The sequence below is a fragment of the Petromyzon marinus genome, chromosome 1, assembly GCF_048934315.1.
Source record: "Petromyzon marinus isolate PM22_M1 ecotype Great Lakes invasive population chromosome 1, UKy_Petmar_22M1.pri1.0, whole genome shotgun sequence".
In the NCBI taxonomy this organism is placed as follows: Eukaryota; Metazoa; Chordata; class Hyperoartia; order Petromyzontiformes; family Petromyzontidae; genus Petromyzon; species Petromyzon marinus.
The window spans coordinates 33,403,487-33,431,396 of record NC_133667.1 but is presented as its reverse complement, the minus strand read 5'-3'; the positions used below and the strand labels follow the sequence as shown (position 1 = coordinate 33,431,396).

Genomic DNA, 27,910 nt, shown 5'->3' with positions numbered 1-27,910 from the left:
CCCCCCCCCCCCCGGGGGCTTAACGTCATCCAACTCTGCAGAACAATATTCCTCCCGCACCCGGCACACCGCATCCAGTATGCAGCTCGCTATCGGCTGTGTGATTCGAGGCACGTGTCCAGCCATCCTCAAGTCTACCGGCGACACGGGAAATATTCCGTATCTCTGTTAGCGCGAGCACCTTTTAAGGCTGACGACGGACACAGCGTGAAGGTAGCGGAGGGAGCAGTGCCACTCACGACCGCCCGCCGGTCTTTCCGTCTCCTCTGAAGCGCTAAAACTAACGGAACTCACTTTTAGGCTGAGTCGACCTAGAAGAGGGCACAGGTCAGCCCAAGTAACACATAGCACTTGATGTGCACTGCCAGAGACAACCGTTCACCGGCTGTTGCATTCAGGTCACGTTGGTTTGTTAACGGGGTGAGAACTCAAGGTCAAGGGGTCATTCCGGCCGATGCCGTCGATGCCAGGACACCTCGCCATCGCTTCTTTCCTTCTGCCAGCTTCTGAAGATATAGCTTCAAGCAGAAACGGCAAAACTACGGTGATTGCGATTCGCACGATTGCCTACGCACCTCCGATTAGCACCGTTGGCTACGTACGGTGCGAAAGAAGTTCAAAATACATACACACATTTTCTGCTGCAGATGCAGCTTTTCTCTGGTTTACAACCAGCCGTGGAAGTTCGCCATTACTATGGCGGGAAGCGAGTCTATCCATAGGATAGCAGCAGCATCACCACATATACTGGATGATAGACATCGTAGAAGCACGTATACATTTTTAAGCTTTCTATAGATTTTTTTTTCTTCCAAAAACATAGTTCGTCGTAATAAATGGCCCTCGTTCAAATAAAATCGTGATGTCTGGAAACCCGGGACTTGAGAATGAACCCAGAGGCGCCGATAGTGACTTGTCATATTCCATTAATGCGACGTCCAATCATCTTCATAGCGATTTGTTAATCGTTCTGATTTACATAAAGTTGATTATTAGTGTGAGTATAGCAGTGTTGACCGCGTCATAGGATGACAATCCGACGTCTGGTTAAGTAAAACATCGAGAACACGTGTCTCTGTGAGCTGTGGGCGAGTAGGTGCGTGTCTGTGTGTGTGGGGAGCGGTAGTGTCGCGGTTAGCGCGCTGCGCTACGAACCTGGCGACCCGAGTTCGAATCCAGCTCACGGCCAACACCAGTGACGATTATCTGAACCGGTCTCGGGCCTCCCCTAGTTCGATTCAGCCTCAAAAGAGTACCTGGTGCGGTGTGTAAACATCGCCACTAGGGAGACAAAGGCGGTCGGGCGTAGTGCTTGCCACCCACCCCCTCGTGTACCGTTCCGGCCTTCATAGGTGCTCGCAAACAGCACTTGCCCCGACAGTCTGTTATAGGCTATACAGAAGAACTTTCTATTTTGTGTGATCCAATGGGGTCAGTAGACATGTATCACCCTGATTAATAAAAAAAAAATGTGGTGGGGGGGGGTTGGCTTAGATCTCGCAAGTAAATTGTGTTGTCGTTAAGAGCGCAGATGTGGGGGGGGGGGGGGGGTGCAAAGGAGCGAAGGAGGGGTTCGCGCTCTCGCTCACGGTCAACATCGGCGACGAACACGGTGGACTCGGCCTTTTACAAATCAGTGTCTGGTGCCGTGAGTAAACACCAGCACTGGGGAGACAAAGGCGACTGGCCGTGGTGCTGGCCACCGCTGCCCTTCTGTTCGCCGCATTTCCCTTAAGAGGTGCCCGCTAACGGCACTTTAACAACGAGCAGTCAGCGAAGACTCCACGGAGGATTGACTTTGTCTGTTGGCGTGGTGGGCTGGTGGGCGGTGTGCAACGGTAGCGAGATGTTAATTGCCTCGCCTGGTCTACAAGAGGTCGTGGGTTCAGATCCGGACCCTGACGCCTTTTGTGTATTTGGAGTTTGCATGTTTCTCACTCTCCACGTTGGGTTCGTGGATTGCATCTCTGGGTCCTCCTCCGGTAATTTTCCCTTCACATTTAGAATGAACAACAGGAATTTGACTGCGATGCAATTCCCACGTGATGACGAGCCACTTCGTTGAGCTGTCGTTTGTGATGGGCAGGTCGCTTCTGAAAAAGAGCTACTACATAGCTCAGTGGGTCTTACCAGGTAAAATAAAAAAATTAGTTTAGTTTAATAGTTGCTTTTTTAACAGATGGTTGTCTTTGTCTGTTGTGGGGGTGGCGGGGGGGGGGCTGGTGGTGTGTGGCGGTCCGGGGATTTCTCGGAGATCGGATCACGTCTCCAGCCTCTGCTCTTCCCAGGAGGAGGTGGCCATCTCGCTGTAGGGGTCCAGCACCACCTTGACGCACTTGACGATCATGATGAGGAGGAAGAGGCAGAGCAGTGAGAGGAAGGCGAAGGCGAGGCCCTTGTCGAGATCGATGGGCGGCAGCTCCGCGCCAGGTCGCGAGTCCATCCCCATGGACCCTCACCACCACCGCCCTCCACTCAACCCACGTGCTCGACCACCTCCGCCTGCGGCCGTCAGCGAAGCGTAGGAACAACAACAAGCACAGGGTGACTCGTAGTGGTGGCGTTTGCTGAGCGTGGTGATGGTGGAGTTTGCTGGGAGTGGTGGTGGTGGTGGTGGAATTTGATGGACGTGGTGGTGGTTGAGTTTGTTGGGAGTGGTGGTGGTGGAGTTTCCTGGGCATGGTGGTGGTGGAGTTTGCTGGGCGTGGTGGTGGTGGAGTTTGCTGGGAGTGGCGGAGTTTGCTGGGAGTGGTGGTGGTGGCGTTTGCTGAGCGTGGTGATGGTGGAGTTTGCTGGGAATGGTGGTGGTGGTTGAGTTTGTTGGGAGTGGTGGTGGTGGTGGAGTTTGCTGGGCGTGGTGGTGATGGAGTTTGTTGGGAGTGGTGGTGGTGGTGGTGGAGGAGTTTGCTGGGCGTGGTGGTGGTGGAGTTTGCTGGGAGTGGTGGTGGTGGAGTTTGCTGGGCGTGGTGGTGGTGGAGTTTGCTGGGAGTGGTGGAGTTTGCTGGGAGTGGTGGTGGTGGTGGTGGAATTTGATGGGCGTGGTGGTTGAGTTTGTTGGGAGTGGTGGTGGAGTTTGCTGGGCGTGGTGGTGATGGAGTTTGTTGGGAGTGGTGGTGGTGGTGGTGGAGGAGTTTGCTGGGCGTGGTGGTGGTGGAGTTTGCTGGGAGTGGTGGTGGTGGAGTTTGCTGGGCGTGGTGGTGGTGGAGTTTGCTGGGAGTGGTGGAGTTTGCTGGGAGTGGTGGTGGTGGTGGAGTTTCCTGGGCGTGGTGGTGGTGGAGTTTGCTGGGAGTCAGTTTAACACGTAAGCTTTCGCGACCAATATTATTCATAATAAAGGTTTTTGGGTTAGATCGCGTTATTTATAAATGTGTCACAACCCTCCACAACCCGACACGGCCAATCAGTAAAAAGTGTCACGTTGACAAAAGACAAATAGTTCACTACTTTAGCCCACCGGTGTGTTGAAGAGTGAATCCACAACATTTACAGTTTGAGTACGCCGTTTCGCTGGTAATGACATCCAGCATCATCGGGCAATTCGCCAGAATGGCAAAGCCCTCACTTGCTCCCGGTCTTAAATGAGCAGCAGGGTGACGTCATCATTTAACTCATTCAGGTGCAGTGATTTGAGGTGGAGGGGGGGTATTGTAATTATATAATCGATTGGTAATCAGTCAATGGTTATGATTAGTAATGAGTTGTAGATTAGTAATTCGTTGTAATGTGTGTTATTGTGATTATATGCTACGTTAGTAATCCGTTAATTAGTATATGTTTCCCCTATAAAGAATTGTAATATGTATTATTTAATGATACGCTTCCAAGCCGCACTTAGCCTGTAGCTGTCAGAGCAATTAAAGTTATTTCGATTTCTCTCAATTTAAATTGTTTCTCTAATTAGTCTTTGCCAGTAATAATTAGTTTACACAACACTTCAACGTTATCAAAATCAATTGAGTGTCCTTGTTGACAAGCATGTTCTGCCACTGCCGACAATTGTGTTTGAGATAATTTAATATTTCTTTGGTGTTCTTTTAGTCTTATGCTGATGTTACATCCCGTCTGTCCAATATAGCATCTGCCACATAAACAATTCATCCGATATATACACCTTCTGTTGATAATTTAGGTAATTCGTCTTTAGTGCAAGATACTCGTTTTTTTTATTTTGTGTACTGTACGAAATCTTACTGTAATGTTTTGCTTTTGCAAAACACGGGCTAATTTGTCAGTTACTCCTGAGATATATGGAATTTTTATTGTTTTAACAATCTGATCGCTTTCAGCAGTGTTGCTTTGCGATCGTGATTTGGCATTCAGTGCTCTGTTAATTTGAGTATTATTGTAGCCATTCTGTCGTAATGCTTCCTTAACGTGTTTGCTGGGAGTGGTGGTGGAGTTTGCTAGGAGTGGTGGTGGAGTTTGCTGTGCGTGGTAGTGGTGGAGTTTGCTGGGAGTGGTGGTGGAGTTTTCTGGGTGTGGTAGTGGTGGAGTTTGCTGGGTGTGGTAGTGGTGGAGTTTGTTAGGAGCGGTGGTGGAGTTTTCTGGGAGTGGTGGTGGTGATGGTGGTGGTGGTTCGTGGTAGTTGTAGGGTGGTGGTAATAATAATGGTGGTGGTGGTTGTATGAGTTGGTGGTCTGTGATGTTGGTGATGGTGGTGGGATTTTGTAACGCCAACAAATTCTGGTGATGGAATGCGTCGGTGGTGATATGGTGTGATACGAATCGGTGGTAGTCGTTTGGGTTGGTGGGAATGCCAGTGTGATATTATGATGTGGTATGGTGCTGGTGGTGGTGGGATGGCTTGAGGTTCGTCTGTCGTGGCAGTGGTAATTTCTCCAAATACTCCGTTTCTCTCTAACAACACAATAACAACGACAACAATCTACCTCCTCAATGAAGAATCCAACAGTTACAAACAGGACCCTTCCAAAACAATACTATTGAGCGACTCGGTGAGGCTTCTGTGGGTAAATAGAGGACTTATGATGACTTAAAGCTTTCGTGACTGCAGGAATTCATATTCTTGGATCTTTCAGTAAAGTCACGTACATCGTTTCAAAGAAAATAATAAAAATAACAAAAAAACTACGACGTTTCGATCGCAACACAAGCAATCGTCATCAGGAGAAAAAAGAGCGGGAAAGCTGCTGAGGCAGGCTGTTTTAAAGGGTTGAACTTATAAATCAGGTTATCTTTGCATTTAGCTGGCATTGAGGCGGCTGAAGAGGCTGTCATGTTGTCGACATGTTCCCAATCAGATGTAGACATTTTTTTCCATCAATGTTAAGTGTGATTTCAGGAGAGTCTTGTCTAAATTGTCTCGTTCAAATCGGAGCGATCTAATTCTCTCTGAGATCAGGGCTAGGCCAGCACTGAGCAAGATCCGTTTAGCATTGGGAGAAGTGACAGCAGCAGATGTCAGTGTAAAGGCAAAACACAGCCTGCCTCAGCAGCTTTCCCGCGCTTTTTTCTCCTGATGACGATTGCTTGTGTTGCGATCGAAACGTCGTCGTTTTTTGTTATTTTTGTTAGGGGCCGTCCATAAATGACGTCACGCGATTTTGGACGATTTTTTTACCCCCCCCCCTCGTCACACGGCGTCACAAAAAGTCAGACCCCCCCTCAAATATGACGTCACAAAGCTCTGCCACCCCCCCCCCCCCAAAACCACATTTCCATTTTGAAAATAAAACATGCTTCAAATCGCTTTAAACTATTGTCATTGTAGTGCGTATTTAATGTGGCGCTGCATTCTGATGTTGTAGGAGTGTTGTTATAACAATTAGTGTTGTTAAAATAATTCTATATTTATTTAAAGTTGCGCATTTTGATGTGACGTCACATTTCTCAAACCCCCCTCCCCCCCTCGTCACGCATCGTCAAAAATGTCTGACCCTCCACCCCCCTAGGTGCGTGACGTCATTAATGGACGGCCCCTTATATGATTACATTTGTACTGAAACGGGAGAGAACGGAGCGAACGGCATCGCGTTCGTTGCCGATTCCCGACCGCGGAAGCTTCGATTCGCTCAAAGAGAATCGTCGAGTGAAGCATCCGTACTCGATTCAGGTCGGCTGACACTGAAGACTTGAACCATCACCCACCCACGAATGCGCTCCTCGTTTGTCGCTCTAACTGCGTGGGTACAATGAGTGACTCTGCTGGGTCACCCCCTCCGAACCCTCTCTTGTCGCCCCTGGGCAGTGTTTTGTACTCCTCGGAAACACGTGGAAACTCACTCACGGCTCTTGGAGGGGGCTATATTTTTTCCTTTCGTAAAATGTCTTTTTCACGCGCAACGTTCTGCTGACAAAAACGACGTTTCTCACGAATCGCGCCCTTCTATTGGCACTCTCGATATTCCTCTCTCACTGCGATTTCGCGAAAGATGAATGCAAGTCCTAGCGTTATGAATTCATAGAGACGTGGTCAATCCTCTGCTGGATGAAGGCCTACCCAGATTTAACGATGCCCCACGTGAATTGTAATACGCTTGCGAATAATCCAACCCTGGCTCTATCACAATCACATCTTGAATGCTGAAGTTAATCTTTAAGCATATATACTTAAAAACATATGGACATCATTACGCCAATCTACGGCTAGGTGAGGGCCTCTCTTTTCTTGGAAGTTCATTAACCGATGCTTCACCACGCGAGTCAGAACCGGGTAGGCAATGGGACCGGTTCGGATATCACTCGCCGCTGATGTTAGCCGTGGCCGGGAATTGAACTCAGGTCGCCGGGTTCGTAGTACGTAGTGCGCTAACCGCTGCGCTACAGCTACCAACAAAGGCGAAGATCTACCGCTGAGCGCGAGTGGTGATCGCGAGCGCCGATGAATGCCAACGCGGCACACCAGAAGGCTGGGTGGGCAGAACCGCGCGTTGGCCGCTGCTTACAAACCGCATCAGATATACCCATTTAAGGCTGAGTCGACCTACGGGTGGCCCAGGATCGTTTCAGATATCGCTCACCACCGATGGTAGCCGTGGCCGGGGACTCAAACTCAGGTGGCCAGGTTCACAGCGCAGTGTGATAACCACTGCGCCATAGAGCCACTTAGCCCATGAGGGATGGTCGGTAGCACCTGGGTGGCATCTAATACCAGTCCCCACCACGTCCAGTGGCTACCATGGGGACAGCTTAGAGCGCATCCTGCTTGTTGCGTGTAGGCATGCACAGTTCCCCTCTATTCTCATATTTCGCTGATGTTTCACGACACACAGTTTGTTTATTTCCAACACGAGAGTCTCTATCGTGCATACTACGATACCCTTTTTTTAACATCAGCTTTTCTCGTACACAGGCTACCACAGCGACCTTGCTGTCATATGTCTCTGTGATATAGAGGTGGAATGCTTAAAGAAAACCATTGTTAGCTTTTTTTGCCGACATGTGTGGTACCCGATAAATATTTTCGGGCCAATAGCTCAACAACCAACTACTATTATACGTCATAATTCACAGCGCAGTCAATCAATACTCGATGATGGTGATTTCTGCTGCTGCTGCTGCGTGTGGGCGATGGCATACCGAGCGGAGACGAATCTGCAGAACGACCCACGGCGTGAGACGGGAGGGAAGAGAGGAAGAGGATGAGGAGGAGGGGGGACTGCGTTAACGCCTCGGAGGCACCAACACCACCACCACCGCCACAACTCTGGTTGAGTACGCACCTGCACAAGGAATACAAATGTCGGGATAGTCTTGCGAGGAGACCCGACACACGGATAAGAGGGAGGGAGGGGGCAGGAGGACTTTTCCACGCAGTCGGGAATGAGAGATGTGAGACACAGAGAGAGAGACAGCCAGACAGAGAGAGAGACACACACACAGATGCAGAGAGAGAGACAGAGAGAAAGACACACACACATAGACGCAACGATAGAGAGACACACACGGATAGAGAGAGACAGAGAGACACACACAAGCACAGAGAGAAAGACACAGAGAGAGAGACACACACAATGAGAGCGACAGAGAAAGAGACACACAGAGAGAGACACGCAGAGAGGGGGGAAAGGGGGGCGCAGGGAGATTATTGGATTTGCAATGAACTCGCTGGCTGGTCCACTCAATAAGTGATGTTCATTCAAAACAAAAAAATAGTTTCGGAAATTCAAATCGAGTTAGATGCAAATTAAAATTGATTGGACATATAACAAACGAAATTGCCCATTTAAATGTGTGCACGTGGCATCTGTAGCCCCTGTCAATCTACTGCTAGATGAGAGTCTTCCCCCACGCCCTAATGGGTCTTCGGGCTTGTCTGCCTATAACCTCACCACACTTACTGGTCAGTGCGGGTTGGTAAAGGCGGCAGCGTAGACGCGCGAGCCTAGTAACCCAGCAGAGTACCGTACAACTACGGGGCGAAGTGCACACTGCCTTCTGTTGACCAACACAGAGCTCAGCCACGCAGCCGCCTTTTGTCAGCCGTGGCGTCCGTGGTGGTCACCCATCCAAGCAAGATCCAAGCTCGAACCCCGCTAAGCTTCCTGTGAAGGTTTTGCTGGCGGGTGTGAGGAGTTGGGATTTGGGGTCTGGGATGTGGAGACTTTAATTGACTCGTTTCTCTGCCATGATAAATTTTGAGACGAGGCTCAAAAGAAAGCTGTCTCTGGTGTGGACCAATCAGTTTCAAGGACAATGCATATATTTTCAGAGTATGTTTTTTGTTTGCATTCTGGCCACAAGTATTGTGGTTAATGCAGACATGATTCCTTGTAAAAAGGTTTCAGTTTGGTGTTTGAACATCTTAACCCCTGTTTTGTCGCCAGAAAAAAAAAGGGGAACACTTATTTTTATTTGTTGTTGTTTGTGTTTCTTTTGTGTTGGTGCGCTTTGGTTTATTATAACATTTTCTGAAGGTGTGTCATTTGCTTGGTAGTTGCTATAAATAGGATTGGGCTCAAATATATAATGAACGTACAGATTTGTGGGATGAAATTGGCATGGCTTACGCTTTGTTAAAGCAAATTAATATTACTAGAAATAGTAAACTTACCCGATCATTCGCATTCCAATCAGAGCAAATTCCATTGTTTCGCTTTATTTGGCTACATGCATTCAGAACGCACTGAATAACAACAACAACAACAACAACTTTTATTATGACCAAGGAAAGCAACATTGAGTATCAAGACTTTTGTCCCCCTCTTTCCAAGGGGGGGGGGGGGGGGGGGTCCTGCTCCGTTGAGATGTTTGGCCAAGTCCATTGGAAGTCGTAGATCCCGGGGAAAACCCACCACGCATAAAAGAGGGGATGACTTTCGGCACTGGGAACTTTGCACTTTGAAATCTGGATTGAAAACTCATTTGTAATAGAACTACGTCTTTGTGTTTAGCTTGTTGTCCTTCCCACCTCGGATGAGCACGGTTGGCTGCGTACGGTGCGAAACAAGTTTCAACGCCCGTGCATACATGCAATACATTGCAAGTTGCTGACCACACCTCACAGCCATACGCCTACAACACCTGGCAAGCCCCCCCGTGGCGGTCACCCATCCGGGTACTAACCAGGCTCAACTTCTGTGCAGGCGTCTGAGACCCGAGGAAGCGATTGTAGTGGTAAGGTTGCACGCGCGGAGAGAGAGAGAGGGAGAGAGGAGCCTCTTGCAGGACTTTACTTGTCATTGGCATCGGCAGAATAATTTATCCTGCTCGTAATTGGAAACTCAGCGAGGGTTGAATAGATAATTAAGAAGTTATTATTATTATGTGTGTGTGTCTGTGTATCTATTTGTTCGCGCGAGTGTACGGGTACAGCGGTGTCTTCGTGTGTGCGTCCGTGCGTGTATGCAAGTTCACGATTATTCGAACCGGCTCTGGGCCTCCCCTGGGTCGACTCAGCCTCAAATGAGTATCTGGTGCGGGTGTGCAAACATCGCCACTGGGGAGACAAAGGCGACCGGGCGGGGGGTGCTGGCCACCCACCCCCTCGTGAGCCGTGCCGGCCTTCATAGGTGCTCGCACACATAGCACTTGCCCCAATAGTCTATTAAGGGTATATGGGTCATATGTCTTTGCAAGTGCACCTAGCCTGGCACAACCGCCGTGGTGACGTAACGCCACTCAGTGGCGAACGGCGGTTGTTGTTGGTGTTGTTGTTGTTGGTGGTGGGAAGTCTGAACACATCCGTCGACAACATTGCGGCCTTAAAAAGGGAAACAAAAAGTATATACGAGGCGACGTTTCAAGCAACAGCCCTTCATATACGTTGCTGTAAACAAGGGCCATCGCCCCAAAACGTCGTAGACCGTATACTTTCCTCTTAAAGTTTGAAAGTTGTTGACGAGTGTGTTTAGAGTGTTTTTTTATTCGTTCGTGTGTGCACCACTGCCAACGCTGCAGCGGCATCAGCAAACAAGCGATTTGTTGGGGAGGTCTGCGCGTCTCTGAATGTCTCCTTGTGTGTTTGTTTATCTTATCTCATTGCATATTTATAGAGCGCCCTTAGGTGCGTAGATCTCTGTGTGTATCCGTCAGTTCGCGCACGGGCGCGAGCGCCTATGTATATCTGTATGTGTATCTGTGTGTGTATCACAGCACTTGCCCCCACAATCAAGTTCAGGCTATACGGGGAATCTTTGTCTTTTGTATGGAAGCGGTAGTGTAGTGGTCAGCGCGCTCGCGCTACGAAACCCCGGCGACCCGGGTTCGATTCCCGCTCACGGCACAACACCAGTGGCGATTATTATCTGAACCCGTCCTGGGCCTCCCCTAGGTCGACTCAGCCTCAAATTAGTCCTTGGTGCGGTGTGTAAAAATATCGGGGAGACAAAGGCGGCCCTGCGTGGTGCTGGCCACCCACCCCCTCGTGTGCCGGCCTTCCATAGGTGCTCGCGAACAGCACTTGCCCCTACAGTCTGTTAAGGCTATAACGGGAGGGGGGGGGGTCTTTGTATTTGCCATGAGTTGATGCATATCTTTCTGTATTCATTTAATAGGAAAATGCAATTATCTACGTGAACATATTTTGAAGAAGTTACATGTGTGTATGCGTAACTGTGCGTTTTCATGCGTTTATCTCTATGTCTGCGTGTCTGAATCTCGCGTATGGGGGAGCTGTGGGGCAGTGGTTAGCGCTACGCTGCACTACGAAGCCAGCTACCTGAGTTCGATTCCCGCTCACGGCCAACGCCAGTGACGATTATCTGAACCGGTCCTATGCCTCCCGTAGGTCGACTCAGCCTCAAATGAGTACCTGGTGCGACGTGTAAGCATCGCCACTGAGAAGACAAAGGCGGTCGAGCGTGGTGCTGGCCACCCACCCCCTCGTGTGCCGTGCCGGCCCTTCACAGATGCTACTCGCTAACAGCACTATATTTATCTGTGTATGCGCGTCTGTGTGTTTGTCGATTTGTGTGTCTCTGCACCTTGTACCTCAAGGTGCACCTAGCCTGGCACATGCGCTGCGTTGACCGGCGCCTATTGTTGTTGTGTATCAGCATCCGAGACTGAGCAAATCGCAAGGAAAGCACGCGCACTGCCCACGTGTGGACGTGTCGGGTGAATAATGCCGACGCGCGATGAGACCCTTCATCCAGCAGTGGATTGATCATGCCTGATGCTGATGATGATGTTTCTCTGCGTATAGCTGCGAGGCAGAGTTATTCACTTGCAACCAGGGGCAAAGTCATGACATTGAACTGCCTTTTTATAAACCCTCTTCTTCCCACTCTCCCCACTGGCTCTCTCCACCCCCTCTTTCTCACCCCCCCCCCCTCAACCAACCCCCTCTCCCCCCCCCTCTCTCCACCCCGCCCCCCCCTCTCTCCACCCACCACCCTTTCTCTCACTCCTCTCTCTTTCAACCCCCTCTCTCTTTCCACCCCCTCTCTCTCTCCCCCCCATCTCCCCCCCCCCCTCTCTCAACCCCCCATCTCCCCCCCCCTCTCTCAACCCCCTCTCTCCCCCCTCTCTCACCCCACCCCCCTCTCTCTCCACCCCCCCTCTCTCCACCTCCCCCATCTCTCGCCGTGGGGTGTGGGCTATGCTATAGACTCCGAGGCAGCTGTTATTACCAATATTAGAGTTAAGTGTAATCACGCACGCATGCTTTATTTTTATTTCAAACAGTCTCAATGATGTATGCTCCAGAGTGCTCAGAGCGCCCAAGCGTATACTGGATGTGTGCGCGTGTGTGCATGTACGTGAGTTTGTGTGGGGAGCGGTGGTGCAGCGGTTAGCGCGCAGCGCTTCGAAGCGGGCGATCCAAAGTTCGATTCCCGCTCACGGCCAACACTGGTGACGATTATTGGAGCCGGTGCTGGGCCTCCCCAGGTCAACTCAGCCTCAAATTATTAGTTGGTGCGTTGTGTAAAAGCATCGCTACCGGGGAGACAAAGGCGGTCGGGCGTGGTGCTGGCCACCCACCCCCTCGTGTCGCGTTCCGGCCTTCACAGGTGTTCGATGACGTCGTGGTGATCGCAATGTCTTACAAAGCTGGTGATCTGCGTTCGATTTCATCTCACGACCAACATTGGTGAAGAATATTTGCACCGGTCCTGACCCTCCCCTATGTTGACTCGATCTTAAATTATTAGCTGATTCCGTAAGCTAAAAAAACATGATAATTTGGCAGATAAATGTGTCCGGATGGGTGCCGCCAACAGCACTTGCTCCAAAAGTATGCTGAAGTCTACATGGGGGATCTTTGTCTTTGTATGCATGTGTGCTTCTGCACAGCGTGAATGCAAACAAAACTAAATGTACAGCTGTTTTGCCAATCCACTGCTAGATGAGAGACCTCCCCACGCCATTATTCCAGTTTATGGGGGTTGTTGGAACATACTTCGCCACGCTGGTCAAGCGAGATAGTCGTGTTGGGGGGGGGGGTGAGGGTGGTCGGGGGGGGGAGAAGTTCAGATCTCATTGGCCACTGACGTTCGCCGTGACTGAGAATCGAGCTCAGGGGGCCCGAGTTTATAGTGCAGTGCGCTAACCACTGCACCACCGCTCCACCCTCAACTACGCAATACCCGTGGCATTATGGGCCATGCAGATTTCTTGAGACTGATCAGAGTAATGAAATGAGTAAATCAATTTTATGTATGATGTGTGTGTATATATATCGTAATATCCTAACATCACAAGTAAGGACTTTAATAATAAAGTCATTGGCCAATGATTGATAACCTCATTACCTGGTAGTCGATATTTATATATTAATGTGACAGATCATATTCAACTTGGAGTGTAAATGGGTTTAAAATACTGTTGGCGAGCACCTATTAATGCCCGCGTGCACGCCGTGTGTGATTGTGGCAGAGCGATGGACGCCCGACCGCCTTTATCTCCCCGCTGTTAATGCTGAGTGAACCTAAGGGAGGCCCTGTCCAGAGTTGTATAGCAAATTTCACTCACACACACACACAATTCACAGTGCCTAATTGCCTCCAGCATGAACCACACACACTTATAAAAAGTATAAATGAAATGTCTGGCAAGGCACTGATCAAAACAATAACTCGTCCTAATTCTCAGCAGACATTGTCTATCCACTGCTGGATGAAGGCTTACCCACCTCGTGGCCAACCCTAACGCTCCTGAGATCCCACGGCTCATCTCATTCCTGCGCTTGAGCTGATCCCATCGCTCCAAACAAGAACACACAAAGACAAAGATGCCCCGTGAAGCCTTAAACTGACTTGTGGGGCAAGTGTTGTTCACCAGCACCTACGAAGGGCCGGCACGGCACACGAGAGGGGGGGGGGGGGGGGGGTGGCCAGCACCACATCCGGCGTGGCACTCATTTGTGGCTGGGTCGACCTAGGGGAGGCCCAGGACCGATTAAATACCATCGTCACCGATGTTGGCATGAGCGGGAACTGAACTCGGGTCGCCGGGTTCGTAGCGCAATAAGCGCGCTGATCGTTGTACTACCGCTCCCCACACGCACACACGGACGAGCGTACACAGACAAACACTCCCGCATATTCTTATCGGCTCTTGGGGTGGGTGGGTGGGGGGGAGGCACGTGCTGTGAGAAAGCACCAAATAAGGATATTCGACGCGTAACAAATTTGTTTTAATCTCAACGCTCCATCTCAGCGGCTCGTCGTCGTCTCGGGCGCTTTTCCATCCTTTGGCTTCCATTCGGTCACCGGTTTCGTCCCACCGGCCACCACCAAAGTCCCTTCTTCTAGAGGGCTGATGAGTTCGGCCCGAGCCCCCCCTTGACTCTCCTTAACCGTCGACGATGACGCCCCTCGTTCGAGATTCGTTATCTGATCCGAGCGTGCCTCTTTCCCGTCTCTCGGTGTAATTTCGAGCATGCATCTTTCCACGCGTATTTGCGCACCCCATCACGAGGACAGAAATCGCTCCCGCGAGCTGGAGAGAGAGAGAGAGAGACGGGGATGTTCGTGTGTGGTCGGTGATGTGTCAGTTAATGAGGGTGCGAGTGTGTGCGCGTGCGTGTACGTTCGGTGTAGGAATGGTTGGTTGTGTTATTGGTATGAGTAGTGAGCTGATCCCTCCCCCACCCTCGCCTCCCACCCTCGCCCCCCCCCTCGCCCCCCCCCCACCTTCGAACCCCCCCCCCCGTCCGTATGAATTGCAAGCCACTCACCAAGTGCAAGCCACTGCTCTAGCAGTGGAGTGAGTGGCTTGCAATTGGTCGGGGCTTGACTCACCCCCCAACATCCCATCGGAGTCGATACAACAAAAATAAAACCGAACACTACTCTGTGGGATAACTCAACATTGGCTGTGCTATGGATATACTCTCCCCACGCCATAGGAATGTGGAATGTCCACACGTGGGCTCTGGGCTTATAAACGAGAGATGAAGCACCGCCTCAATACGCGTACCGGCAATGAATCACCGATTTTATTGTCGTGAATTAACGACTTCACGCGCACGGACGCCTGCTGGGTTTGGCAATGAATGAGGCTGCCAGCACTGCGCATAGTGGGCGCGCGGGGTGGACGCGCGGCTCGTGATGGGGAGGATGCTGATTGAGTTGTCCACGTTCCAGCAAATGATCGGGCGATGCTGCTGCTGCTGCTGCGGCTGTTTGGTAGCGTTACGCAAAGCACGCGCGCTTAACACACACACGCAGCAACAACAGCAACAGCAACAAAACCCCGCAACTCGACACATTCGCCAATGTAACAGCTTTAGATTTAAAGCTTTCGTGACTGCAAGGATCCATACTCTTTGGTTCTATTCGGTAAAGTGACTTCACCGAATAGAACCAAAGAGAATGTAACAGCTCTCTCGATGGTTCAGCAGTTCCACTGCTGGATTATAACCAAGAAGAAAGAACCAAGAAGATTTTACCGAAAGAACCAAAGAGTTTGGCTTCCTGCAGTCACGAAAGCTTCAAATCAAGATTTAACACCGCCTTTTAGGCGACGTTTTGGATGCTGTGAAGAAGGTCCGTTGTCCAGAACGTCACCTCTTAAATATATTTAAGGCAGCGTTATTGACGAATGCGTTGAACTTTTTTTATATATACACAACTTACACGGAAAATTATGATTCTAAATCGTAGTCCTCGGGTTAATACAATCGCCGAAGCAATCGTCAGCATTCAGTTGCGTTGTGTTGGCGCGATACGAAGTCTGCGTGCAATCCTTCTGTGTTGTCTCTGAGCGTCTTCTTTTTCCAAGATGCTTGTCCCACTCACGGGGGGTCCGCTGTCCTTGTCAACCTTCTCCACGCTGCCCTGTCCTGCGCCATTTCCCTTTCCACTCCTCGGGCCACCAAGTCCGAACGCACCACATCGCCCCCCCACCCACCCACCCCCACCTATTCTTGTGCCTTCCTCTGGATTTCTTTCCTTCCACTGGCATCACTTTCCACCTTCTGACCCACGTAATCTTCCTGTTGTCTCTCGACACGACCGAACCACACCAGAGCCTTTTCTCTCTCTCGTCTTCTCTGTGATTTCTACCACCATGAGTCTTGATCTCAGTTCTTCATTTTTCACCCCTTGTCCTTCATGGTTAAACACAGCATCCACCGCAACATCCTCATCTCTGTGACTGACACAGCGTGGTCCTCCCTCTTTCTTGTGCCCCAGCACTCGGCCCCATACAACAGCACCGGCCTCACCACCGTCTTGTAAATGTTTCCCTTCAACCAAACTGGGACCCTCTTATCGCACACTGCACCAGTCATCTCTCGCCATTTCAACCATCCAGCATTTCCGCGTTGTCTCTCGTCTGTCGCCCTATCTGCACCTCCGTGAAAAAGAGCCCCGCGGATCATCGGATTCCTCCAGTATAAATAAGTGTTCTTATTCTGATCTGATATTTTGTGGAACAAGCGCAGCACTATAGGCATCAATCACCTTCAGTGCAATCTTTTTTGGCATCTCTTTGCAACTTGAAAACAATTTAAACTTAGTTTGTTTTAGTTTTTTTTTGCGGGGACGAGGAGGAGGTGGTGGGCGGAATTCTGAACGGGCAACACAACGATGTTGATAATGTATCTCTGTCAGTAAACTTATGATGATGATGATTCTTTGGAAATGTTACATTTTAGCTATTGGAGCGCAGGGCAGACCTAAAATAAAGTAAACTAACAAGGCAAAGATAAAAGTTTCTTCAATCAAATCGTGACCCCGGATTTGTGTTCAGCCTGCTTGCATTTCCCTCTGATGATAAGATTTTCTCATAGTCTACAAAACAAGTGCTGGATCGGAACAATCTGCTATGATGATAATGACGACGATAAAAAAAATGACAATCTCCATCAATATAACTATTTATGATACCGCCCGACAATAGAACTGAGGATGATGCCATCTATGACAATTCCGTGCCCTGATGATGATGATGATAACGACGATGACGTTTGACAATGATCACTGATTGATGATGAATATTATGATGATGATGATGATAACGGCGGTGTCTCTATCAAAACAACATTCAACATGATAAACATTCTCCCTTTCAAAGGGAAATGCCATTTATCATGAGGCCCTTTCACTTTTCCACATAACGCCGCATACATATTCACGGTTTTGCCAAGTCAGTGCGTTCCCTTCCCTCCCGCCGATCTGCCCTTCTCTAAATTAGATGTTCGCCGAGATTAATGGCCTGACATTCCCCGAGAGATGTTTTATTGGCCCCAAAATCAAGTCGGCCCTTCCACGGAACGTGTATTACACTGATGACCGATGCACTACATCGATTGCCGTTGATCTCATATCATTTATTTTTGAAGCATTGCATGTGGAATTTTTTTGCATCTTTGCACGGAGTTCAGAGAAAATCACACGTGTCGAGTTTTTTTTTTTGCTTTTAATCTATTGGACACGGAAGCAACTCATTTTGATATTGTTTGAACGAGGAGCCCCATTTTCCCCCACAGCGGCTTAGACTTGTTCCGTGTCCCCCCAGCAAAGCTTGTCCCCACACACCCCATGCCACTAAGTGTCGTACTGATCGTGCAGCTGTGAGCAGCCTCCTTAAGAACCAACGCGGGACCCACAAATTCGAGCTGCAGCAAAACTAAACGAGCATTTTGTTTTGGCTGACGCAGCAAAAGCAAAACTTTTTTTTCGCGTCACCGCTCTCATGGAAGTTTAAATAAGAATCAATATCGCTTATTGATTGTTTGACACGTTTTTAAACCTCCGATATGTAGCCTTTACGATACGGCCGGAGCACATTTGGAGCGTGAGACCAATGTGTCTGCAGGCGTGGATGAATGCCGCTCTATGGCGCGTCGATGGTTGGACGTTTCTGCATCTCGTCAGCGGTTGGTCACTGCTGATTCAAATATCACTCTCCACTGATGTCACTTACACGAGGTTATTGTGCGTAGCGGCTGTGACTTCACCACGGTGGCGAGATGTTAACTACCTCGCCTACTATCAGAAGGGTCGCGAGTTCGATCCCGATCCCTGACGACGCCTGTATATTTGGAGTTTGCGTGTCTCTCTCCCCGTGGTCGCGTGTATTTTTCTCCCGGTCCTCCGGTTTTTCCCTCGACATTTGGAATTAACATGCGATTATAGAGTATTCGGCGGCTGTACATTTCCACGTGATAAGCCATTTCTTTCAGCTATGAGTTGTGGCTGGGTTACTTTTAAAACAAGAGCTATCTATATAGCTCAGTGGGGCCTTAATCTAGTAAAATAATAGTTTTAGTTTATCTTCTTTGGTTCTTTCGGTAAAGTCACGTAGAATGAGAATAAAATAATAAATTGATAAATTAAAATAACACAATAAAATTCTCACGACGTTTCGGCCACAACACAAGTGGCCTTCATCAGGTGAAGGAACGAGACTGTCTGGAGGACAGCGCTGGAACAAACACAGCCAAGCTCAGACCGCGACCTTTAAGCTGTGTGAGAATAAACAGAGCGCCTTGCCAAGGAATTAGCATAAAAATTAGCATTTAATTGGCGGACTTAGCATGATGAACGGTGTAGAGGGGGTGAACATGTGCAGACCGGTGAGGGGGGGAGGGGGAGTTTACATATTGATGGTGTGAAAAGGGAATTTAAGCTGCTGCGAAAGTTTGGGATGCCACGACTTAAAAAAATATACTGTACCATTGAAAATTAGTTTAATGTTTGGTTCGGATAATTTAGCATTGAAATAGCTGCGTGATTAGCTTGTGACTGGTCACAGAAATGGCTATGTTAAAGTCAAAGCCTACACATCCACAGAGCCACCTAGTACAAATCAAACAGGAGAATTAAGCATTGAAATAACTGAGGGATTAGCTTGTGACTGGTCATAGAAATAGCTATGTTAAAGTCAAAGCCTACACATCCACAGAGGCACCTAGTACAAATCAAACAGGATAATTTAGCATTGAAATAGCTGAGTGATTAGCTTGTGACTGGTCACAGATTTTATTGTGTTATTTTATTTAATTAATTTATTATTTTATTCTCATTCTACATGACTTTACCGAAAGAACCAAAGAAGATGAATCCTTGCAGTCACGAAAGCTTTAAATCGAAGTTTTAGTTTAGTTTTAGTTGACGTTTCATCAGCTATGTATGGTCTCGTACACCCATGCCACCTGGGGCCATGAAGCAGTCTTCCGGGAAACACGCGAGGCTCCAAAGTCGAGTCTCAGAAATCTGACTGCCACGTGGATCGCTGCACGCGTGTGTCCTTTGCTGCGTTTGGCAATGGTGCACAAGTACACATAACAGCAACACCAACAAAGTCAACACACGTGTCAACAGCACTGCCAAATGTATTTAATCGGCGACTTTCCGAGACAACAGCCGAGCAGTGCGATCTCTCTGCTGTGAGGATGTGGCAATTGACCTTGCCTTCGGATTTTTTTTTTATTTTGCTGGTGGTGGGAAAAAAATGACGAAAAAAATGTCGAACGCTTTAACGAATTTGCGTGGCGGCATCCTAGCGAACGGAGCCGTGCTCACGTTCCGATTCGAGAAGAGGCCCGGCTAACACGTATAGCAGAAAAAAACAATCTAAATAGTCTGAACGCGTGTTTCTAATTGTGGAGGAGGGGAAAAAAAGACCGGAGGACCCGGAAGAAAGAAAGAAAACCACGCGACCACAAGGAGAGAGACGTGCGAACTCAAAATATACAGCAGGCCTCAGAGTCGGGGTAGAGCCCCCGAAACTCCTGCACAGCGGGCGAGGAAGATAACATCTCACCACCGTGGCGGTGGTGCCACACGTGCGCGCGTGTGCGCGACACTTCACGTGGCCTCAAAGTGCACCTAGCCTGGCACAAGTGTCGTAGTGGCGTCACCGCCACTTAGTGGCGAATGGCGGCTGTTGTCTGTGTGTGTGTGTGCGCGTGTGCGGTTAGCGCGCTGCGCTACGAACCCGGCGGCCCGAGTGCGAATCCCACTCGTGAGTGGTGGCCAACACCAGAGACGATAATCTGTACCGGTCTTGGGCCTCCCCCTAGGCCGAATCGGCCCTAAATGACTACCTGGTGCGTCACTAGGGAAACAAAGGCGGCCGGGCGTTTTTGCAGGTCACCGAACTACTACGTGCGCAGTGCCGGCCTTCATAGGTGCTACTCGCTAGCAGCACTTGCCCCAAAAGAACGTGAAGGTTATACGGGGGATCTTTGTCCTTGTCTTGTGTGCGCGTGCGTGCGTGCCGTGGCTATATCGAGCAACATCTCCGCTCCGCCACAATCCATCTCAACCCGGCACAGTTCCATCAAGTTGACTTGATTCTATCGAGCAGCAGCAGCAGCAGCCAGTGGGGTTGAGATTTGCTGGCTCTGGAATTTTTGCGTCTGGCTCCTCGGGGTGTGACGATGCATCAATTCATCGATTTTTTTTTTATAAAAAAACATTTTTACATTTTAACACTAACTTAATTCCTATGGAAATCCTCGCTATAACCAAATCGAGCGCAATGTGCCGGATCCCGTCAGATCTGGGTAGCTAAGCAGGAGATATTGAGGCTGGATAGCGCTCGAGTGTGGTGACCACAATGTACGGATAGGTTCTCGTTGGCTGCTGTGGTGGGCAGCAAAGGGCAGTGGAGCAATATCCGCTTGTTGTACTGTACTTTGACACTCCGCACGTCTATGATCTCCGCCAGCGAGGTTAAACAGGCATGTGCCACCAAGCCCGGCTATCAAGGCAGGCCTCACAAGTAGGGAACCTGCCAGGAGAAACAGGAGGAACAAAAACTAAACTGGTTTTTTTTTTACCAGGTAAGGCCCGCTGAAATATGTAGCTCTTTCTCAGAAGTGACCCGGCCACAAATGATAGCTCAAAGAAAGGGCTTATCACGTGGAAATATATAGCAGCCCAATACTCTATAATCGCATTTTAATTCCAAATGTGGAGGGGGAAACCGGAGGACCCAGAGAAAATCCACGCGACCACGGGGAAAGACAGAGGAAGAGAGACACGCAAACTCCGAATATACAGCAGGCGTCAGGGTCGGGCTCGAACCCACGACCTCCTGTAGACTGGGCGAGGTAGTTAACATCTCAAAGGCTGCGTGAGAAGCCCTCTCGACCGTGCCACTGCGTCCACTCTGCTGACTGCTTACACCTCGGACGTTTGCCACCTCTCGGCGCATTCATTTATTTAGGAGGGCTTGGGTGGGTGGTGACGGTGGGGAAAGGAATGTGGGGGGGGGGGTAGAAGAAAGGGTACGAAGGCTTGGATGGGATGGCTTGGAGAGGAATGGGATGACCGGTGAAGTATGGTTACCCTGTCGAGATATAAAAGCCACACTCGGCCAATATATCAGTGCGCGCTTCGAGACCATAGTCTCGCGTCGCCACCCCGATAATTCGACACGTGTGACGGTGAAAGACAGAAGAAAGTATTCTGGGGTGGTTGGGAGTTAAAAAGTATAATCCACTGCTGGATGAAAGCCTCCACAATGCCGCGTGTCGGTCGTGGTGGCTGTTTGACCATACTTCACGCTGGTCAGTGCAGGTATGTAAGACCCAGGAACCGGATCAGATGCCACTTGCCACTGATGTTAGCCGTGGCCGGAAATCAAACTGAGATCAGCGGGTACACAACAGAACCCGCTTACTACCTTTGTGCTCATACATTCTACAATTGTTTGCATCGTAGGGTGTCGTTTAATGCACGCTTCTGCAGGGGACAATAAACAAAGCATTGAGCAACGTGAGTGTTCTGAATAAAAGATGTAAATCATGATATAAGCGAGAATTATATGAAATGGCGTCGTCTCAATGCCGGCACGTCCCTAGGCGAGTTGTCACGGAGTGTGCGGCGTGAGAGGCCAGGGCGTGATTCGACCGCGTTAGAGATCATTCGCAAGTCGTGTCCATCCGGCTGTGTGCGTCTAAAAGATCAGACGATTTTCTCATGGTCTGCTACCTCCCAAGCACGCCCAGCAACATCACCTCCCACCCCATCATCACCCACCCCATCATCACCCACCCCATCAACACCCACTCCATTATCACCCACCCAATCACCCACCCAATCATCACCTACCCCATCATCACCCACCCCATCATCACACACTCCATCATCACCCACCCATCACCACCCACTCCATCATCACCCATCCCATCACCCACCCCATCACCACCCACTCTATCATCACCCACCCATCACCACCCACTCCATCATCACCCACCCAATCACCCACCCAATCATCACCCACCCCATCATCACACACTCCATCACCCACCCAATCATCAACCACCCCATCACCACCCACTCCATCATCACCTACCCCATCATCACCCACTCCATCACCCACCCCATCATCCACCCACTCCATCATCACCTACCCCATCACCCACCCCATCATCACCCACCCCATCACCCACCCCATTATCACACACTCCATTATCACCCACCCAATCGCCCACCCCATCATCACCCACCCCATCATCACCCACCCCATCATCACCCACCCCATCACCACCCACTCCATCATCACCCACTCCATCACCCACCCAATCATCACCCACCCAATCATCACCCACCCAATCACCCACCCAATCATCACCCACCCCATCATCACCTACCCCATCATCACCCACCCCATTATCACACACCACTCCATCACCCTTCCTATCGCATACCCCACTCTTCGCCATATCACTCAACCAATCACACACCCCACCACTAAATCGCCAACCCCCGTTATGTTACCTTGCTGATCTCGTCAAGTAGCAAGTACCATCACGAAAACTCTGATCATCCTCGCAGCCGCGTTTGGCTAGCCATCGAACAAAGATGGTCACTGCATCGCGACCTTTCAGATGCACTTCTACGGCCGTCGGGAACGCTCTTCCTTCCGATATTAGGAAGCCATTGGGAGCTGTGCAATTTTAAATCATCTAGATTTAAAACTAATTTCTTTAAAATATTTTTTTGTGTTTAGTTTGTTGTCCTTTCCCCACACCTCCGATGAGCGCGGTTGGCTACTTACGTTGGGAAAGAATTTCAACGTACATACATGACAGCAGATGTCCCCTCCTGGACATGAAAAAGAGCTTAATAGCTCATGGGATTCCTCCGGTATAAATACCCATTTCGATTCTGATGTTGAGTTTACGCAGCGAAAGTCATTAGTTGGTAGCACCCTAACCTTACACAGGACCATAACTCGAAATCAGATTTAGCGCAAACTCAGCAGCAAAATAAAACTGCGTGTGCGTGGTGGGGCGTGAAGGAGCATCTGGAGAGCGTCACGTGTCTGACCCGGGCCATCCTACTCGGTAAATAGTCTCCTGAATCCGTGATGGGACCACGTGGCTGACTTCATGATCAGCATCATCATCAATCATCATCAATCAGCCATGGTCAATCCGCTTCTGGATAAGAGCCTCCCCAAACCGCTTTTGGATGACCAAAGTTTGGTGAAAATTCACGCTTTACTTGGACCGGTGGCGTAGTGATGAGTGCGCTGCGCTACGAACCAGGCCACGTGAGTTCGATTCCAGGGCATGCGCGGGTGACATCTCAACTTAACTGGTCTTTCCACCCTTCACACCATTCCGTCACCAGCCCGTCAAAGACCAGCGAGGCGAAGTATGGCCAAACAATCCCCCGCGACTCACACGGCGCGGGGAGTCTCGTCTCGTCCAGAAGCAATATTTCCGCAGTGGAGTAAATCATTATATTACTATTGCGGTAATAATTGTAATTGACACGTTGCTCGCTCTCCGCTTGCCAGCGATAAGACTCATTCTTTATCCTTTTCTCGCGCGGCTCGGTTTATCGCATGCCCCGCATTCTTGCCCCGACGACTTGAAGGGTCTTTTTTTTGTCATTCAAAGAATAACTTCGCTTGCGCGTTCTAACGGCGCGAGATGAACGCTCGGAATCGACTGTGGTCACGGCGGCACCGGTGCGGTGCCGTAGGGCCGCGCGAACGCTACTCGTAGCGGCTGCATCATGATTTAATTCCGTGGGCGACTCGGCTGTGGAGTGAGCACTTTACTGAGCAAGCGTGGCTACACGCGGCAGTGGTGTGGCCAGGATGCGGTGGCGTTCCCGACCGCCTTTGTCTTCCCAGTACTGAAGAGTTGACCAAACCGCGAAGCGGGTGTGGGGATGTTCGTTTAAGGGTTAAGCAGACCGACGGGAATTTGGGAGACCACGTTCAGATATTATTCACCGCCGGTGTTGTCTCGTGGCCAGGAATGAAATCAAATTGTTATTGTGAGCCATGGTTAGAGTCTTAGCCACACACGAACACTCCACGACAACCCGTAGCTGGGAATCGAACTAAGCTATCCTGGTTTGTAGGGCGGAGGCGCTAACCACCGCGCCCATCCCCCGCCAACCCAGTGCCGAATTAAGCGGGGCCTGTAGCATATGTTATTAAGGGACCCTAATTTTTAAAAAATATATTAAAGAGAATACGTTTTTTCCCCTTTTATCTGGAAACAAAACAGGTGTTAAGTTGTTAAAACACCAAGCTGAAACCTTTTATAAAGAATCATGGCTGCATTAACCACAATACTTGTGGTCAAAATGCAAAGAAAGAAAGAGATGCATTGTCCTTGAAACTGATTGGTCCACACCAGAGACAGCTTTCTTTTAAGCCTCGTCTAAAAACGGTGTTAGACCAGAGAAATACATATTAAAACACACATTTTTAACTAGCATAGTAAAGTAATTGTATTTTTCCATTTGCTATACAGCCAGATAATACAACAAATCGCTAACCTTAAACACCCAGTCGTCCGTAAAAGTTAAAGGCCGGTATAGTACTATAGTAATAGAGCAAGTGTAGAATCACTGAACCGGAATTGATAGCTTGAAAGCATTTAGCGCGGGGCCCTTGAAAGTGCGGCGCCCGTAGCTACTACATAAAAGTAGTAGTAGTAGCTACTACGTAGTAGCTACTTCTGCTACGAGGATCATCCGGCACTGCCCCACACCCCACCCCATCGCAAATGCACGCACGGGAAAAGTGTTGCACGGAAGACTCCGAGTGGCCACGCGCACGAACGCTCTCACAAACCTCCCACAGGTCTGACTTCTCGACGGCCGCGCGTGCGCGCTCCGAGATCCCAAGCGCGTGCTTGTTCATGCGGCAGGCGCGACCCAGAATCAGCGGTGGATGGTTTGAGTGGGTGACTCTCAGTGCCGCTTTGTTGTGATGGCCCAGAAAACACAAAGTGGCAGCGCGGCCCCTAGCGACCCACCCAGCCAGCCGCCTCCTGCCCCCCGCACCACCACCACCAAGCCTCCTCCTCTCTTCTCTTCGTCGCGTTACTCATCCCGTGGCGTAGAGTGGGCGGGGGGGGGCAGTGGGGGGGGGGCTCGCGTGGCACACACTCACAAAGTTCGCGATGCGATGCAGGGCAATACGGCGGTAGGCGCATTGGTGGCAATGAACTTCAGATTCTGGAGCGCAGCCGCGCCGAGAGGGGGCCTGCTGGCGAGACATTCGTGGCGCGCGGAGTCTATGGTCGGTCTGCGTAGAGCAGCGTGGTGCTTACCTCAAGCACGACATAACATAACAAAACAACCTCTGCGCATCTGTTCATAACGCGGTGGCCCTTTGAGTGGCCGATTTGTGTCAGAAAGGCACCACGCGTTTAAGGAAAACATGATTTTTAAAAAATATATTTGACTTTACTTAAAAGGTTGAAAACAAACGTATGTAATAACTAATGTTTCGGGCAACGGCCCTTAATTGCCACGTTAGCGCCATTGCCAGAAACGTTGCTTATTACCTATAGATACACACGTTCCGTTTAGGGTATTCTTATTTGGCGAATGTGTTGTCGCATGGCACCGCTGTGTATTGCGATGCCCCCCCCCCCTCGCCGCCCACTATCAACTTGGGGGGTAACGCGGGAGGGTTCAGGCTTTTGTTGTTCAGGCGAAAGCGACGAGTGAACTGTTTTCGAGTGGGTAAGCGACTTCCAGACAAGTGATGTTGCCCTCCGTAGGGGGCTCGCTTACAGCGCTTGCACCACCAATCGATCTGCAAAGGCGACGCGGGGTCAGCGGTGTGCACGTGCGCATAGCCCAGCGCGCGTGTGCGTGTGCGCGCATACGATATACACAGAGAGTAAAATATATACTCACGGAGAACGGGATGACTGATGCCTCGGCGTATCACTCTGAATGAGCTCCCTCGGTGAAGACTGATGAATGAGTGGTGGAGGTAGTGGTGGTGTTAGTAGTGGTGGTGATGGTGACTTAGCGGTGGTGGTATAGTGGTGGTGGTGTTAGTGATGTATCGGTGGCAGTGACCTGGTGGTAGTAGTGGTAGTGACTTAGTGGTGGTTGTGGTGGTGGTGTTAGTGATGTATCGGTGGTAGTGACCTAATGGTAGTAGCGGTGGTGGTAGTGACTTAGTGGTGGTAGTGGTGGTGGTGTTAGTGATGTATCGGTGGTAGTGAATTAGTGGTGGTGGTGGTGCCAGGCAGGGTGGTTCGTGAACAGCGCTTCAGTCGCGATGAGCTTGCCTGCTCCGCGCAAGACGAAGCTGCTGCTGCTGATAACTGACGGAGAGGACGACGATGATTGTGACAGCGAATAACGGGAATCCAGGAGCTCCCGCCGTCGCTGGCTGCCTCCCCTCCGCGGCTCCGTCTCCCCCCCTCCTCCTCCGCTTTCCACTTCCCTCCGTCGTTCGACGTTGCCCTCTCTCCGCCCGCGTTCCGCGGAGCCTCAGAGGCCCGGCGCAGTGTCGCCACGCCGATACTTTCATTAAACATTGACGAGGCGGGACGGGATCTGGAGTAAGTGCGAGCGGGGTCATTTTTCTTGCGCTTTCTTTTCTCGGCGTGTGTGTCTGTGTGTGTCTCTGTGTGTGTGTGTCTCTGTGTGTGTGTGTCTCTGTGTGTGCGCGCGTATCTACGGGAATCAGATTCGGTATCGATGTCACAGCGAGGTGGTGGTGTGTGTCTGTATGTAAATGTGCGTGTGGTGCTGGCCACCCACCCACCCTTTCGTGTGCCGTGCCGGCCTTCATAGGTGCTACTCGCTTACAGCATTTGCCCCTACAGTCTGTTAAGGCTATACGGGGGATCTTTGTATCTGTGTGTATGTATCTGTGTGTATGTATCTGTGTATGTATCTGTGCGTATGTGTCTGTGTGTATATGTATCTGTGTGTATGTATCTGTGTGTATGTGTATGTATCTGTGTGTGTCTGTGTATGTATCTGTGTGTGTGTATATATATCTGTGTGTATGTATCTGTGTGTGTGTATCTGTGTGTATGTATCTGTGTGTGTCTATCCGTGTGTGTGTATGTGTATGTATCTGTGTGTATGTATCTGTGTGCATGTATCTGTGTATGTATTTGTGTGTGTATATGTGTGTATGTATCTGTGTGTATGTATCTGTGTGTATGTATCTGTGTGTGTGTGTCTGCGTAGTGTAGCGGTTAGCGCACTACGCTCTGAATCTGGCGACCCGGGTTCGATTCCCGCTCACGGCCAACACCAGTGACGATTATCTGAACCGTTTCCGGGCCTCCCCTAGGTCGACTCAGCCTCAAATGAGTACCTGGTGCGGTGTGCAAACATTGCCACTAGGGAGACAAAGGCGGTCGGGCGTGGTGCTGGCCACCCACCCCCTCGTGTACCGTTCCGGCCTTCATAGGTGCTCGTTAACAGCACTTGCCCCTACAGTCTGTTAAGGCTATATGGGGGATCTTTGTCTTTGTGTATCTGTGTTTATGTATCCGTGCGTCGATGCTCGCGGCTCGTACGCCGCCAGTGCTCCGCCCGTTTTAGTTTTTGAGCTGCCACTATCAGCGGCGGTGCCGAGTTCTGGGAGAGAACATTCCCGACGGAGTGATGAAGGGATATGGCAACCCCTTTCCCGTCCCGTATCCCTGCTGCCGTGGTGGTCTGGCGGAATGAGTTACTCATTGTTTTAATGTTTAATTGTTCTTATTACGTGTGCTTCTTTAAAGTAAAAACAACGAAAACATTTTTATTTTATTTTACCTATGTAGCTCTTTTTCAGAAGCGATCTGGCCGCAAATGACAGCTCAACGAAG

The 27,910-nt window shown here is 50.0% G+C and overlaps 1 protein-coding gene across 1 annotated transcript; it reads right to left on the bottom strand.

Moving 5' to 3' along the window:
- LOC116943886 (cortexin domain-containing 1 protein-like) lies at window positions 1-27,910 on the bottom strand. Its single transcript, XM_032957212.2, has 3 exons — window positions 25,983-27,910; window positions 7,540-7,682; window positions 1-2,502 (listed from the first exon to the last, which is right to left on the bottom strand). The coding sequence occupies exon 3, from the start codon at window positions 2,447-2,449 to the stop codon at window positions 2,261-2,263; it is 189 nt and encodes a 62-aa protein (XP_032813103.1). The 5' UTR covers window positions 2,450-2,502; window positions 7,540-7,682; window positions 25,983-27,910; the 3' UTR covers window positions 1-2,260.